General features: G+C 44.0%; 1 protein-coding gene across 7 annotated transcripts in view; it reads left to right on the plus strand.

Moving 5' to 3' along the window:
• Window positions 1-14,118: 14,118 nt before the first annotated feature.
• BEND3 (BEN domain containing 3) overlaps window positions 14,119-14,721 on the plus strand; it is a 150,184-nt gene continuing 149,581 nt past the window's right edge. For 3 of the 7 annotated variants that reach the window (XM_066994452.1, XM_066994455.1, XM_066994454.1), the window contains exon 1: window positions 14,119-14,483. In XM_066994452.1, coding sequence (XP_066850553.1) covers window positions 14,260-14,483 — 224 coding nt within the window. In that variant the 5' untranslated portion in view covers window positions 14,119-14,259. The remainder of the gene's footprint in view (window positions 14,484-14,721) is intronic. The other 4 variants (XM_066994458.1, XM_066994457.1, XM_066994456.1 and 1 more) reach the window with 2 other exon arrangements.

Raw genomic sequence — 14,721 nt, forward strand, 5'->3', positions numbered from 1 at the left:
TGATCCTTGCTTCTCAATCACCAAAACCAGGGGCTTCCAGATTTTTCTTCCGATCACACACTCCAAAGGCTTTTGAGTGGAGATGTGAATTTATGCCTCCTGACAATAGGCTCACTTTTCTCAGCTACTTTTGGCAGGCTCCTTAAGAACAGCCCACAGTCCCCCAGTACCTCGTCAACCCCTGGCCGAAAGCCACGGTCTCTGAGCATATCCTGTTTTTCTTGGTATCTACTATAGGCTTTGGATGGATACAAAAGTTCTGCCTCTCTGGGTCCAAATAATAATCTCTCTTCATCTGACAGCAGATTATTTCTGCGACTGTCACGACTCCTAATTTTCTAGAGCTGTTATTACCTTTGCATATTGCATATTGGTTATATTGCATATTCTGGGGAAGTTGTTCTTCCAGTGACAGCATATGGAGGGCCATCAGCTGTCAAGACAGACGTTCGTGCATTTTGAATGCTCAGACATTATCTGACACACATCGTAGGTACTGAAATAAGTTTCGGAAATCGTCTAATTATTCCACTTGTTAATGGGGAGAGAAAGACTAACAAAAAGGAATGCTTTCAGGTTTTAATGGTAGCTCGTGAACTTCTAGGAGGAAGCAGAATATCAGAATCTAGGGAAGCCATAAATTTGTCAGTCATACAATGGCATTGATCTGAACATCTCTGAAAAGTTATGAGAAAATAAATCTGGTATTTACATTACAGAGACCCTAGCATTAAATACATCTACTGAACTGTGACAGCACATATTTCTCCTGTGAAAACCTGTATTTTTGATAAAGAAACCTGGTTCGGCACTGCTCAATATGGATTCTGGAAAACATCTCTTAAAGAGGTGAATAAGGGTGGCTGGTTGGATCAGTTCCACAGCTCACATTTGATCTACCAGGCAGAGATACAGGGCTACACAGTATCAGTAAGCAGGTGTCAGCCAAAGAAGAAATCCCAACCCTGTGGAAATCAGTGAAAGTTTTGCCCCTGAACTTGATGAGACCAGGCTCCTTTTGAAATTTTCAAGGGAATTTTAAATCAAGTCTGTTATACAGTGTGGGTTGGAAAGCAAGAATTCCATTTTCTTAAAATATGCAAGGTTTTCCAAATACATTTCCATTCTAATTCAAAGCATAACTGAGATTGTTCAATGTGAGGGGAAAAAAGGATGACTAAGTAAATATTCCTTACTGTAACTCCTCTTGGAGGGGACTGGGAACTTCACATCAGGCTTCCCATGATGAGTGCTAATCACAGTGCAATAGTTTCTTACTGTCCTGCTGAAGGGTGTGGGGGCTATTTTGCTTGGATCATCAGATACCTTTGAAGTTGGGAACAGGGAACAACAAAAAAAAGCCTTGTGATCTGCATTTTGGTGGTGAGTAAGTCACCCGCAAGGCTGAGGTTCAGGTCCCTGCTGCATCTGAGTCCTAGCGAGAACCCCAGATTTTTCTTCTGTCACTGGAGCAAGTGTTTTACGCACACGGTGGTTTGCCAGGCTTGGTGGTTTTGTCCTGTTGAGGCTTTGCCTTTCCCGCTCTAAATTTGCACTTAAATTTTTGCAAGCACAGTAATTTGGACTCCTGGAAAACAAATGCTGTTCATAAAATGACAGGTGCAAATGAGTTGCCTAAAATAACTCGCCCCAGGTTCAATTTATATCGCATTATTTATGTTCCTATTTATTAGTATTTACATGCTTTGAAGGGCACCCTTTGAAAAGGGCTTTTTGGAGAAGAGATTTTGCCTACTGAGACATTTCATCCCATTACTACCTACCAGGGCAGATGACTCAAATGAGCAGGCCTGACTTTCTGGCCAGTACCCAGTGAGCAGGGCAGTGGCTGGAAGTGGAAAGCCTGTGGGAGCCCATGGCATCACCCAGGGCCAGCCTGGGGCCAGCCCCACAGCCCTACTGCCACTTCAGGTTGTCGCCTCATCTGGGTGCTTTCCTGTGGCCAGGCGCAGCCCGAGCTGTGCTCGTCTCACCTGTGCCTGAGGTGAAGCCCTAAGGAAGAGCAACTGAAATCCTTGGGCTCGGTTTGCTGAAGTGTTTAATTAAACAAAGGCATTTGCCCTGCCTGTCCACAGAAAAGTACCACTAGGCTGATTTTTTTCATGTGAGCTGGAGTGGAAACTTTCATCTGACTTTTTGTATGGCACACGAAGGTGGTAGATTGCTTATGCCTTCAGAAATTGCATATAAATAAACTAAATAATTAAAATATCTGCTCCTGATCTCTTCTCTCTCTCTCTTCTCTTCTCTTCTCTTCTCTTCTCTTCTCTTCTCTTCTCTTCTCTTCTCTTCTCTTCTCTTCTCTTCTCTTCTCTTCTCTTCTCTTCTCTTCTCTTCTCTTCTCTTCTCTTCTCTTCTCTTCTCTTCTCTTCTCTTCTCTTCTCTTCTCTTCTCTTCTCTTCTCTTCTCTTCTCTTCTCTTCTCTTCTCTTCTCTTCTCTTCTCTTCTCTTCTCGTTTCTCTTTTTCAGTACAGCCAGCCATTTTCATGCAGATGGAAAACACCCATTAGAACTTCTCCCTTGCTCCAGCACCACCAGAGCCCGCTCCCACCTCAGTGATGTTATTTCACCCATACCTTTCAGAAGGGCGCATTCCATTCATTCCTGAGCTGGGACGAGTGCCCACAGCATTACTCACACACAGCAGTGTCTGTAGATTCCTGTCTGCTATGGATACTAATCTCAATCCAGAGTTTCCTTAGACGATTACAGGCTGTTCTGCAAAATGTCGATACGTAGCCTCTCCGAAGCCGACATGGTACAGCGGTTGAAATGGGAGTAGTGGCGGCTTTCCAAATGTGAAGGTCTGGAAATGTTTGGAGGTATTTTAATATTGATGAATATTTCAGATTTTTTCTCTTGCTCCAGGGTATCAGTGTCAAATCTGTGCAGATTAATGGCAAGATAGAGCCCTAATCCTGCTAATGTCTTTTAAAGTTCTGGCAAATGCAGAAAAACTATAATTAACTTCTTGCTATTAATGATTCCTCTTCTTGCCTGAAACTTTGTGTAATTCAATGAATGGAAAGAAATTATTGATAAACAGAAAGAAATTAAATACCTCTGAGTCTTCTGTTAAAATGCTTTTATTTTTAATTTGCATAATTTCTAGTGTCTCCTACAGCAAAAGTAAGCAAGGGGACGTCTTTTCCTTCCTCAGCATCAAAGAGCACCCACATCATTAAAAATCAGCTGAAATTAAACCTTTAAAAAAGTATTAGCACTGCATGTAAAATCAAATTAGAAAAACGTGCCCTGGACACCAGTATTGACTTTGGGGAAAACTTGTTATCACGTCTGCTGCTACGCCCTATCTATCCAGTATGGTTATTTAGTAATTTCTGCTGTGATGTTTTCATATTTACTATAATGCCGAGGATCAGGTAGAGGCACACATCATACCAGACTTGAACTTGGTGATGACAAAGTATGCCTTTGCAGCCTCTGGACTCCATTACTCTTAAGGACTGTGCCTCTAAATGAAACTTGTAAGTCTTTTGAGAAGTTTCATTTGGTTCAACACAGTGGTCTGCTTACTGTGGAAGACAGGTTGGTAGGAGCGTATACCGAGCTCTGCTTTCCTGAGGGCTTGTCATTTCCTTGTGGCTGAAACACAAAACACTGACTTCCAGTGCTGGAGAAAGTGTGGGGTACCCGAGAGACCTTCCTGCTCTCTATACCTCCCTTCCATGTTCCTCACACACCTTGAAACCAGGGAACTGTAAAACTCAGAAGCAAAACCGGTGAGGGGTGGAGATGTGGGCTCTCTGCAGCTGGCCCACAGCTGTAAAGCTCCCTCTGAGGTGAACAGAATATTTCCAGGCAAGGCAAACTCTTTTCTTCACCTGTCATTTCTTGACAACAGCCAATTCCGCCCCTTCTCATTCTTTTACTTCTCCATGCAGAAGAAGGCAGGAGAGAGTTTTATTGATTTCACTTTAATGAACGGGTAATTCTCCCAGACACTACAGTGATAGGAGGAGGTGGGGAGAGGTTGTGTGGGATTGGGATACAACAGAAAGTTCTCCCCTCTTTTTAACTTCATTTTGTTTTAATAGAACAATTGTGCTCATACACTCCTGAAAATGTTATTACAGTAATCTACATCAAATTCTTCCTAAAAGGAATTCCTCCTCTCTTTGTCTTTCTGTGAAGAATAAAAGAATTTTTTACAATAAAAAAATAGTGGTTTATACATTTTCTCATAATCCTGTATTTCCCCTGTGAGCTTTGTTGCATGATATAGTATGTCAGTTTAAGTAACATCTGTCAAGGGATGGAAAACAATTACAGGTTCTTTTCATTCATAAAAGTCATTCTGGAGTTTCTTCATCCTTAATTTTCTTGTCATGCTTTCAAAAACATTACATCATTTTGTCCAAATTACCCCCTGCATTGCATATACAAGATACAGGAGGTTATTCATTTCTTTCCTGGACCCAAAGAAACATGTCAAGGTATCTATAGTGACATATACTAAATGATTTAGACCTGGGTAAAGTTGGGCTTTGACATGTCATTATTGGACAATTACTCTTCTACTGCAGTGCTTGCTTTCCTGCCAGCATCTCACCAGAATCCTACATGACAAGTGATTCAATCTCTTGATCTTCTCAGTTATATTTACATGAATTTTACACATCCTAATATATAACAGCAATGTACTCACGTCGCTGTGGCGAAAAGTCTGTCAAAAACCCAAACACATCTTGAGAATACATAACAAATATATTCAGGACTGGGATGTGTCGCATATCTTCAGCATAGGAAGATGTTCTTTATTCACAGAATCAAAGAACTGCTGAGATTGGAAGGCACCTCTGGAGACCATACAGCCCAACTGCCCTGCTCAAAGGAGAGCGGCTTGCTCACGGCTGTGTCCAGTCCCATTCTGATTAACTCCAAGGATGGACACCACACTGTGGAATTTTCTGCATTTCAATTTCAGTGCTGCTTGTCCTTTCACTGCAAAGTGTGGCTCTGTCTTCTTTTCTCCCTCTTTTACATACAGTGATGAGATCCCCCTTGAGCCTCCTCTTCTCCAGGCTGAACAGCCCCGTCTCTCTCAGCCTTTCCTCTTACATCAGGTGCTCCAGCCTGCTGTCATCTCCACGGGGCTTCGCTGGGCTAGTTCCACTGTGTCCACGTCCCTCTCGTCCTGGGGAGCTCAGGCCCGGGCACAGCACCGCGAACACGTCCCACCGGAGCTGAGCAGAGAGGATCACCTCCCGCGACCCGCTGGCAATGCTCTTCCCAACGCAGCCCAGACCTTCGCTGCGAGGGCGCATTGCTGGCTCGTGTTCAGCTGGTCGGATGCCAGGATCCCCGGGGCCTTCTCTGCAAAGCGGCTTTCTGCTCGGTCCCCCGCCCGTATCGCTGTAAGATTATTCCTCTCCAGGTGCATGACTTTGCATTGCTTTGTTGAACTTGGTTGGATTCTTGTCAGCCCAATTCTCCTGCAATTTATTCAATTTGCTTTGATTTATAATCTTTTAAGCAATTAGTATAACTATTATCTGGAAAGATTTTGTTTTCCCGAACTGTGTTGCTTTTTCTAATTAAATCATGCATATAACATTAATGATAATAATCTATGCCTACCACCACCATAACCAAAAATAGATTTTGCACACAGTCCCGAGAATCCTTCTCTGCGCAGGTAAGATTTTTCCCGTAGAGCAGGCCAATATATGTATCCATCTTCAGCCGAGATTCTTGAAGTCACGTGTGCTCATCAATTTCTTTTCACGATGCTACTACTTAAAGCTTAATTGACACTACACCTTTTCAGATCATCAGAGGATGCCGATGGGAGGTGGTTACAAACAAATCCCACCCTACCCAGCTCGCATGGGGAGGGCTTGGCACAGGATTTCAGCTTTGGGTATCTCCTGGGAATTGAGGGCCAGGAATCTCGTGCAAATCTTGATCAGCACAGACTGAAATCCTGCTCGTACCACACATACACGTCAACCCCTGCCATGCTGTGGCTTGATTTGAGTATCACTAAAGGTCTGCAGCTGTACCACCATCCCTGCAAGCTCAGGCAGCAAGTCAGTTGGCTTCTAGGGCCAAGGCGCTGGCTTGCTTTCTCTCACCTCTCAGGACACCGTGAGGAATTATCTCTTGCGTATCACACGTGTGCCGCAGCTAGCGCTTCTCAAGCCCCAGTGTGAGGAGCCATACGGGCAGGTTTATTGGCTTTACCTGAACTGACACCACTAAAGCTGGGTCCAAGGTCAGCTTCAAAATGTAGCCACCCATAAGACTAGTTGGAGCCTTCTTGCCTGTTAACTAGTATTACAGTTATTGCTCAGTATTAGGGCTGTTTCACAGAAGAGAAATCATAGGGAGAGAGACAAAGTGGCAAAGCACATGTTCATGAAGTCTCATGGCCTGAACTAGAACCCAGTTCTTACGTCTTGCAGGGCAGTCCTGTCACCATTAGAACATGCAATCTAACCTTCTTTGGGCAAAAAAATGAGCTGTGAGCCTCCCTTTGAACTGCCTTGATTTTGAGCTCACTTATGAAACACCAATGACTTTTGAAGGAACACAGGGATGACACCATTGACAGATTTTGCATCAGTTAGCTGCAAATAAAGTTATTTGAAATAAGTGCCAAAGCCTAATTTATCAGACTTTTTCACAGATTCCACAAAAGCAAGGAAATTTGAAGTTGAAAGGCTTTCTCCAGGCAGCGCATGCCAGGCATTTGTGCATGAATTGCAGGAGGGGAAATGATATGTTTCTTTTAGAGCTGTTGTTGCCATCATGGAAAGCGAACAAGCATCTGTGCTTTGGAAATCAGTGGAAGGAAGGTGTTCCGTGAAAGAGAGCATGTGGGAAAGCGGCTTGAAATGGTGATAGTGTATGAAAGTAGCAGGAGTTCTGAATGCCACTGGGGAGAGGAACTGGAACAAGGCTGACACATAGAATGGTGGTGAGAAAGCAAAAAGAAATGCAAAGAGGAGTACACTGAAGGGAAGACAGAGAGAGAGAGAAATTTGGCTAGAGAATTGGTCTGAGCAAATTCCAAAAGTGAGAGAGGAACCGAGAAAGAAGGAAAAATTATAGGGCAGATGGAAAGTTTCCCTATTGGATGACTGGGCAGGTGAATGTGTAAGTTAAAGTTTTGGTGTGTTTTACTATGGAAACAGATATAAATCTGAAAATCAGATGTCCAAGAAGGATCCCTGATACAGCAATGTTCTGTACATTTATCCTACACAAAGTCTGTAAGATGATTGTCCTCTGTAGCGTTTGCCGCTGATCCTGAAAAAAAATGAGAAAACTCACATTTGGTAATATTTAATTCATGAGGACTGCTTACCTTAAATCACTGTAAATAGGGGCTGCACCATCAGCCCTAAGGTTCTTAATTTCACTCCGAGGCTGACTATTTCCTGTGTTACAATGCTGTGAAGCTGAATCCGGAATACCAATTTAATACTTGAGTGCCCAGAGTCAGGCAGACACTTTGCATAAAACTCTTCTCTTGTGAGCTCTGAGTGCCTGCAGCTCTCCGCGGGAGGCAGTGGGTGCTAAGCACCTCCAAAATCCAGGTCACTGTCACTCGGGAGCTCAGGAAGGAACTGCAATGCCAAAGTTTGAGACTAAACTTACAAGTGAGTGACATCGTTGTGGAAGGGCTGCCACACTTTGGGTCAACTGAATTTCGGTAGTAAATAGGTAAATATTTTCAATACATATGCCTGCGTAGCTTTCAAACCCTTTAGAGGTCAAAAGACAATAAAAGAAAGAGGGAAGGAGAGAAGAAAAGCAAGATGGGGTGAATTAATAAACAGAAAGGGATAGGGATGCTGTTCAAGCCTTATTTTAGACTAGCTTGGGCACGCCTCATCGGCTCTGAATGCAAACAGTTAGTTAGGAGCCTTAAAATAAACATAATGAGGTGGGGGGGGGGTTCCACGTAACGCATAATGTAACTGTGGAACACATGTCCACAGGCTGTTCTGGGGAACAAAAGTCTAAACAGCTTCAAAGAAGAGCTTAGACAAACCAGACTTGGAAGTTTTGGAAAATGCATCCATTTTGGTTTATTAAACATGAGAGCCTTGACGGAGCATCTGGCTATGAAGGCTCGAAAATACAGATAGGTGGGATCTGGGTGGACGTGCCACAGGAAATACTTCTCTGTACTTGCCTGATTTCTCATTCTCTTCCACTAAGCATTTCACACTGGCTCTTACCAGAGGCACGACACTCTTGTATTCTATTTTGCATTAACAGCTTATGGTTTCCCTTCTATAGCTTTCATTTGTGTTGGCCTGGATGAATTGTTCTTCCTGCTGTACAGCAGCAATAACTATGATTGCCATGTTGTTAACATTTAAATCATTTTAGAGCATGCATTGAAGTGGCAGGCAGGCATTTTAATTATGCGGGTTAAAGGAGAACAGATGCAGTGAATCAAGCGCTACGTAAAAATAAATGCATGTCCCCTTGTACCATGATGGTCACTACTCCTTTTCAAATTCGAAAGCAGAGGAAATCATATTGAAAAACACCTACATTGAACAGAAGGGCTTACCTAGACCCAGGGGAAACATATAGATAGTATGATATAGTCTGGATGAATACCTTTGTTTATCTTGTTTTAATTTCCCCAAAGTCACCTAGTTAGTGCTATTTAAAATCCATTGCTTCGTTCAGACACAGAATTACAAGGACAGATTTCAATGGTTTTGTTTAACCTGGCTTACCTAAATAATTTTTTTAAACCATTTTATTTATCCTCTAGGTTGACTTTCAGCTATGTAGACTTGGCTTCCAGAAAAAAAAAAATTACAACCTACGTGTTAGTAAGGCAGTGAATAGGCACAGGGTGAGAGGAACCCCTTAGTATATGCCCACTTCCTTGAGTGTTCTGGGCTTTAAAATTCATCAGCAAACAGAAAGCTAGAGCCAAACCTCTGGTGCTGAGCACTCACGCTGTGCCGCACAGTTCAGCAAGTAGGTAGTGGGTTTTTCAGGAACTGGATCTTTCAGGCACACTTCAAAGCGGCGTCATAAAGAGAAAGGTACAGAAACCAAAGGCACTGGTGACTTCTGCAAAGTTTACTTCAGAGGAAATGTCCAGCCAGCTGTGGTGGGTAATATATAGCTTCCTGTGCAAGTGAAAAAATAGACAAAGACAGAAAAAGGTGTACTGATCTTCTCCCCTCAAACTGAGCATTACCAGTAGGAAGAAAGAACATCTAATATTCCATCTATGCTTTGATTATGCATGTGAATAGCAAGCTGCAAAATATACATAACACTTCATAAATTACACATATTTAGTCCCTGTGAAATAAGCATTTTAACAGAGAAATGCTTCAATTTATTTATTTAAATCCATAGAAAATTTGCATATCGTATATGTTTGCCAGTTTCCTGCTATACTATGACTTTAATCATCGGGTTGTGTCACACTACCCACTAATTGTGGAATGGTTTGATAGTTTTTCAACCTATTTTTCATCTAAAAGAGAAAATCCTACTTTTTCTGCTGTACCCTCCCAAATCACACCATCTCCTGTGATTTTAAAGAATGGTGGGATGGAAATCACTGAAAAAAAATCCACATAAGATGTACAGATTTCTGGGGACTGGAGTTTAAAAGAGGGTGTGTGAGTAAGCCTTTGTTCAGTATGGCTGTCATTTACTCTCTGCTGCATTTCACTTTCACCCAGACCATGAACTCCTCAGGCAAGGGACCATCTCCTTTGTTGTAGTTTGAAAATGAGTCTGAGTGGAGTTTTCCACTGCTACTGGAGTGCAACTAAATATAAATCCTAAATAGTTAATAGGTTGTCGAGTTGCAGAGGCGGGGCTAATCAGCTGAGGCTTCATGGGGTGGTTAATGATGGATTAGGAATGTGGAAACTGATAAAGCTGAATATTTAAAGACTAATATTGTGCAGGGTGATGGATGCTTTGTCAGCTTTGATTGCATACAACCAGAATTAACATTGTGCTTATCTTTCTCCTGCTCCTTCAATAGATTTCTCAGCTCCAAAACATTGCTGTTTTAAGAGTCCCTGTCCAAATTCCCCTGAGCAGAGCACCGCCAGTCAGAGGAGACGACCTAAGAGGCTGTCTTACAATTGAGATTGGGTTAGGAGGCAGAAAAACGTTGACTCTCTGAAGGAAGGGTGTTATCAGCCACACATTTACCTACTCCCATTCCCACTCAGCTTGCTGAAATGGAGGGGATTTCAATTGATTTTGTTTTCTTTGCAGCACGAGCTGGCGAGCCAGTGAGAATGGATCTGCGTGCGGTGAGCGTGCAGCACCAGAGGGGCACGTCCTGTTGTCTGCGCAGCGCTGCCGAGAGCTACCGGCAGCTTCGGCTCCTGATGCGTGCTGCGCGCTGACTGCCTTCCCAGCCACTGTGGTTTGTGTGCAGGGTGAAAATGGTAACGTGCACCTACCCACACAAGGCATCCCTATGTATCACAGCTGTATTTATTTACTTGCTAAATAAAATCAAAATAATTATGCATTAATTATCATTTATTAACCAGCAACAAATCTTTTCCTGATATTAGCATCTCAGTAGGTATATTTAGGCTTAAAAATTAGTACGTCTTAGTGCCAAAGTCTATCCAAGGCGTCTGACTCCTACTGACACTGAATTATTCTGTTTTTTTAGTGTCTAACTATAGGATCAATAAGCATTCATCCTTCTCTGTAGTCTCTAGGCTAGTAGGAAGAGAGGCAGCCTTGTAGACAAGGCACAGACAACGAGGTCAAGAGAAGGGAATTCGTTTCTCAGCTTGCCTTAGGGGTTTTGTGAAGCCTTGGACAAATCACACAACCTCTAAGTTTAAACCTCCTGACTTCCAAAATGGAAATGATCATAACCGTCTACCTCCCCAGGGCGCTATGAAGTAAATCAATTCTCTGTAAGTATGTATGTGAGGTGTTGGTTGTTGGTGGGGGGACTACTTGGGTGCTTCAGAAGGAACAGAGATATTTCTGTTAGCTTTCATTTTTGGAAACAGTCCTGGAGTGCATCCTAAGCTTCAATGTATTAAAAAAATTAACAACATCTAGAACAAGATTTGGTTACATAGTGTGTAGTTAGTACAATGTATTAACATTGCTAGTCTCATTCTCCTACGGACATTGTTTATTTTGCAGCGTAACTATGAAAGATTGAAAGGTCAACTGTTCCTCAAGCAAATGAAAGTGCTTTGCAAAAGTTTTGCTTTAGATGGCAGTCAGGAAAATATTTTCACATTTCATTTGTTAGAACAGATATCAAGAGCTGGCATTAGCGCTGGCTTTGATGTGTTCTCTGGTATGTTAGTCCAGAGAATGCTGCTGTAAACTAAAGTGTCTCTTCACCTTCCATCTTTGTTCTTCAACTTTGATACTGGCCCCCTGCAGTGGCTTCTTTCTCCTCCTGGGGAGGCTTAACAAAGTCAATTGATAGAGAAAAAAGAACCTTCAGTTTTCTTCTCTACTTAAGACTCAAAAAGAAATAGATACATCTATTGTACAGTCACTATTGAAATAGTGTGGGTTTTTCTCTTGAATCCTCAGGGGAAATGAACCAAGGAGAAAGGAAAAAAAAAAATAAAAATGCACGCTGTTTTGTCCACAACTTAAAATACAGTAAGTACATCATACTTTTGCTTCTGAGTTTTTTTTTTTCTTTGAGAGGGAGAGAGAAAAACTGAGAAACTCTAAATTACAGTTGGTACAAGCAGCAGTGCCTCTGGGTAAGATTGTCCATCACTACCCATTATAAGACCCTGGCTTTAGATGCTTGTAACTGTCAAATTTTAACTAATTTGTAATGAGTTTTTTCCATGATTGGTGTGTCAGCCTGAAGCTGATTTTTAAAATAGTTCAGTCATTTTGCAAAAGGTGGTTGGTGAAAAATACACTGTTTTTCTCATGTTAAAATTAGTGTTGGACTGCATAACTGAGAAACTTTTGTTTTCTTGTTTCTCATCTAATCTTGCGTTCTAAAACTGAAATTTGGCACAGGATTTCTAAGGGTTTGATGGGTGGGGAATCTCTCAGACTTTACATTAAACAATGTAGATACCCACCAAAATCATCCTTCCACATTCTGTTGTCTGAAAAGTCCAACACTAATGGATATCTGTGGTAGACTTACCTAGGCTTTCCTGCAATGGCTTTTCTCAGCAATAGGGGCTTTGTGGAGGTCACCACAAGAACTGAGAGGGTTCTGCTGTTGCTCCCCACAGTCCCACCCGTAAATGAAGAGTCTATGATTAGGATGCAGACCGTGCAGACAAGAGGATGATTGGAACTTAATGAGAAAAAGATGAAGAGGCTGTGACAAGAATTAGAAAACACTAGCCAGCAGGGATGGTGTGTGGGACTGAAGCAAAGAAGTTAGGAGGGAGAAACTATGAACCTGGACCAGGAGTCAAAAATGGACTGTCCAAGCGTGACTGTTACATTGTTAACAAAAGGGAAAGGGATCAGGACATTGGGCTGACACTGAGAGGCAGAGGGTCCTTGAATATTACAGAATAATCCTTTCAAAGAGTTTCAAAAAAAAAAAAAAAAGCTGTGAAACTCGCTAACAAAATGCACGCTTTATTTTTCTAGCAATTGCTCAGTTTAAAGAATGCCAACCTACTGCTGCTATTTGTGAATCCTGAGTAAGCTCTAGTGGCAGTGACTGCGTTATGGGTACCAATCTTCTTGCCCTACTTCTAAACCATTTGGACTTAGGGGAATTCTGCATTAAGGGGGCAGAGATGTTCAATTTCTTAGAATAACATAATGAACAGCGATTTTGAAAAGCTAAAGTCTCACACATTAGGAGATGGTAGGTTTACTGCCCATAGAACCATAATTCTCCTTACTCTGTCTATATGTATTATTTTAAGTAGACTTTAATTGCATAATCATGTTAGTGTTTCACAGAACACTTACCACATTAAGTGCAAGAATGGCTATGGCTCAGGAAATGAATCAAGGAACATGTCACCATTACAGGTTGAGGTGCCTCGGTAGCTCCTCTTAAGTGCGTCCCTCCGGCAATTTTCATTAGTTTAGTCTTTCTGCACAGAAACATGCCATTGCATTCTGTCATTTTTAGACTGTTTATAAGCTGACACTCACTATTTAGCAACAGTTTGTTCTGTGACAGTAGCTAACTAAGCTGACTCAATGGCATCTCCTTCAAAGCTAAGCCTTGTTCTCTCAGGGAAGGGTAGCACAGAGAGCAAAGTTCACACCAGAACCGTAATTTGTATAATCTTTCCTGTCTTTGCAGGTTCTCTTCATTCTAGTTTTTTCCCTCTGATTTGGGAGAGGCCATTTGCTACAGATGTGTCCAGCTGTTGTCTACTCCACAGCCAAATCCGCTTCCTAGGACACTAATTTTAAAAGTTTTGGAATCCATTTTGAGTCTTGTCTGTAACCTGTGTTTATAAAGGTAGGAAACGTAACAGCTCCATTTCTCATGTGAATGTGGTCAATGGGACTTTTCTTGTCAGAACTCTGCTTCATTTCTTGCAACAAAGCTTAGACATTACAGGCTAGTGGTTGGTTGATGCAATGGTAAAGACAGAATTGTGCAAGTCGCCTGACTCAAGTTTCTGAAGATGGCCAGTGAATTTTCCTCTTCTACCGGGTACAGAAAATACATTTTTTTTGCATTCGCAAAAGGTTTGGGCACATGTAGCTGCAGAGAGGGGTCGGCGATGGTTGTGTGCGTAACAAGATATGAAAATGATACGCTGTAGACCACACTGTGGAACTGCAGGACCCAGGTATTTTTCACTGGGCAGTTAGTTGTTGCTTTCAGCATCGCTCTTCAGCTGAACGTGCCCCTTCATAAAACCCTCGGCGGCGTGACGGAGCAACAAGGGGAAAAGACACAAAACCCATCTCCCACACGGAGCGCGCTGCGGCTCCGCGCTCAGGGCTGCCCAGATGGAGGCAACGCGCTGCGGGCTTCTGGTGGGGACCCGCGCTCTTTTCCCCCGTGTGCACCGCACACAAGGGGAAGGGGAAGGGGAAGGGGAAGGGGAAAGGGAAGGTCGGGATCAAGGGGCGAAGCGGCGAGGAAGGCGGGCGGAGGGAGCGCCGCCCTCGCTTTCCGGCGCTGTGCGACGCTCAAAATGGCCGCCCCCAGGGCGCCCCGAGCCCGCCGCCATCCGCCGCCGCGGGGCTGAGCGGGGGGCTCGGGCAGCGAGCCGGGACGGGGCCGCGGAGCCCCGCCGGGCCCTCGGCGGGATGTGGGGGGCCCTGCTGCGGCTCGGGGGCCGGCGGGGGCTGTCGGGGGGCGTCCCGCCGCCGGCCGCGCCCTGGAGCCAGGTGGTGTCGGAGGCCGAGAAGATCGTGGGGTACCCGACGTCCTTCATGAGCCTGCGGTGCCTGCTGAGCGACGAGCTCAGCAACATCGCCATGCAGGTCCGCAAGCTGGTGGGCACCAAGCACCCGCTGCTCGACACCGCCCGGTGAGCGACCGGGGGGGGGCTGAGGGGGGCTGCGCCTCCCCGGGGGGGCTCAAATCAGGGGTCGGGGGGGACCGAGGGGAGCGGGGCTGGGGGTGAAGGGAGCCGGGGGGCGACACGGGGCGCCCCGCTACCGCCGGTTCCTCGCCGCAACAGGTCTTGGGCTGGCCTCGCCTGCCCCGAGCTGCCTCGGTGTAAGGCCAGCTGCAGGCTGAATCCCCTGAGGTGCGGAGAAACCCTC

The sequence above is a fragment of the Anser cygnoides genome, chromosome 3, assembly GCF_040182565.1.
Source record: "Anser cygnoides isolate HZ-2024a breed goose chromosome 3, Taihu_goose_T2T_genome, whole genome shotgun sequence".
Lineage (NCBI taxonomy): Eukaryota > Metazoa > Chordata > Aves > Anseriformes > Anatidae > Anser > Anser cygnoides.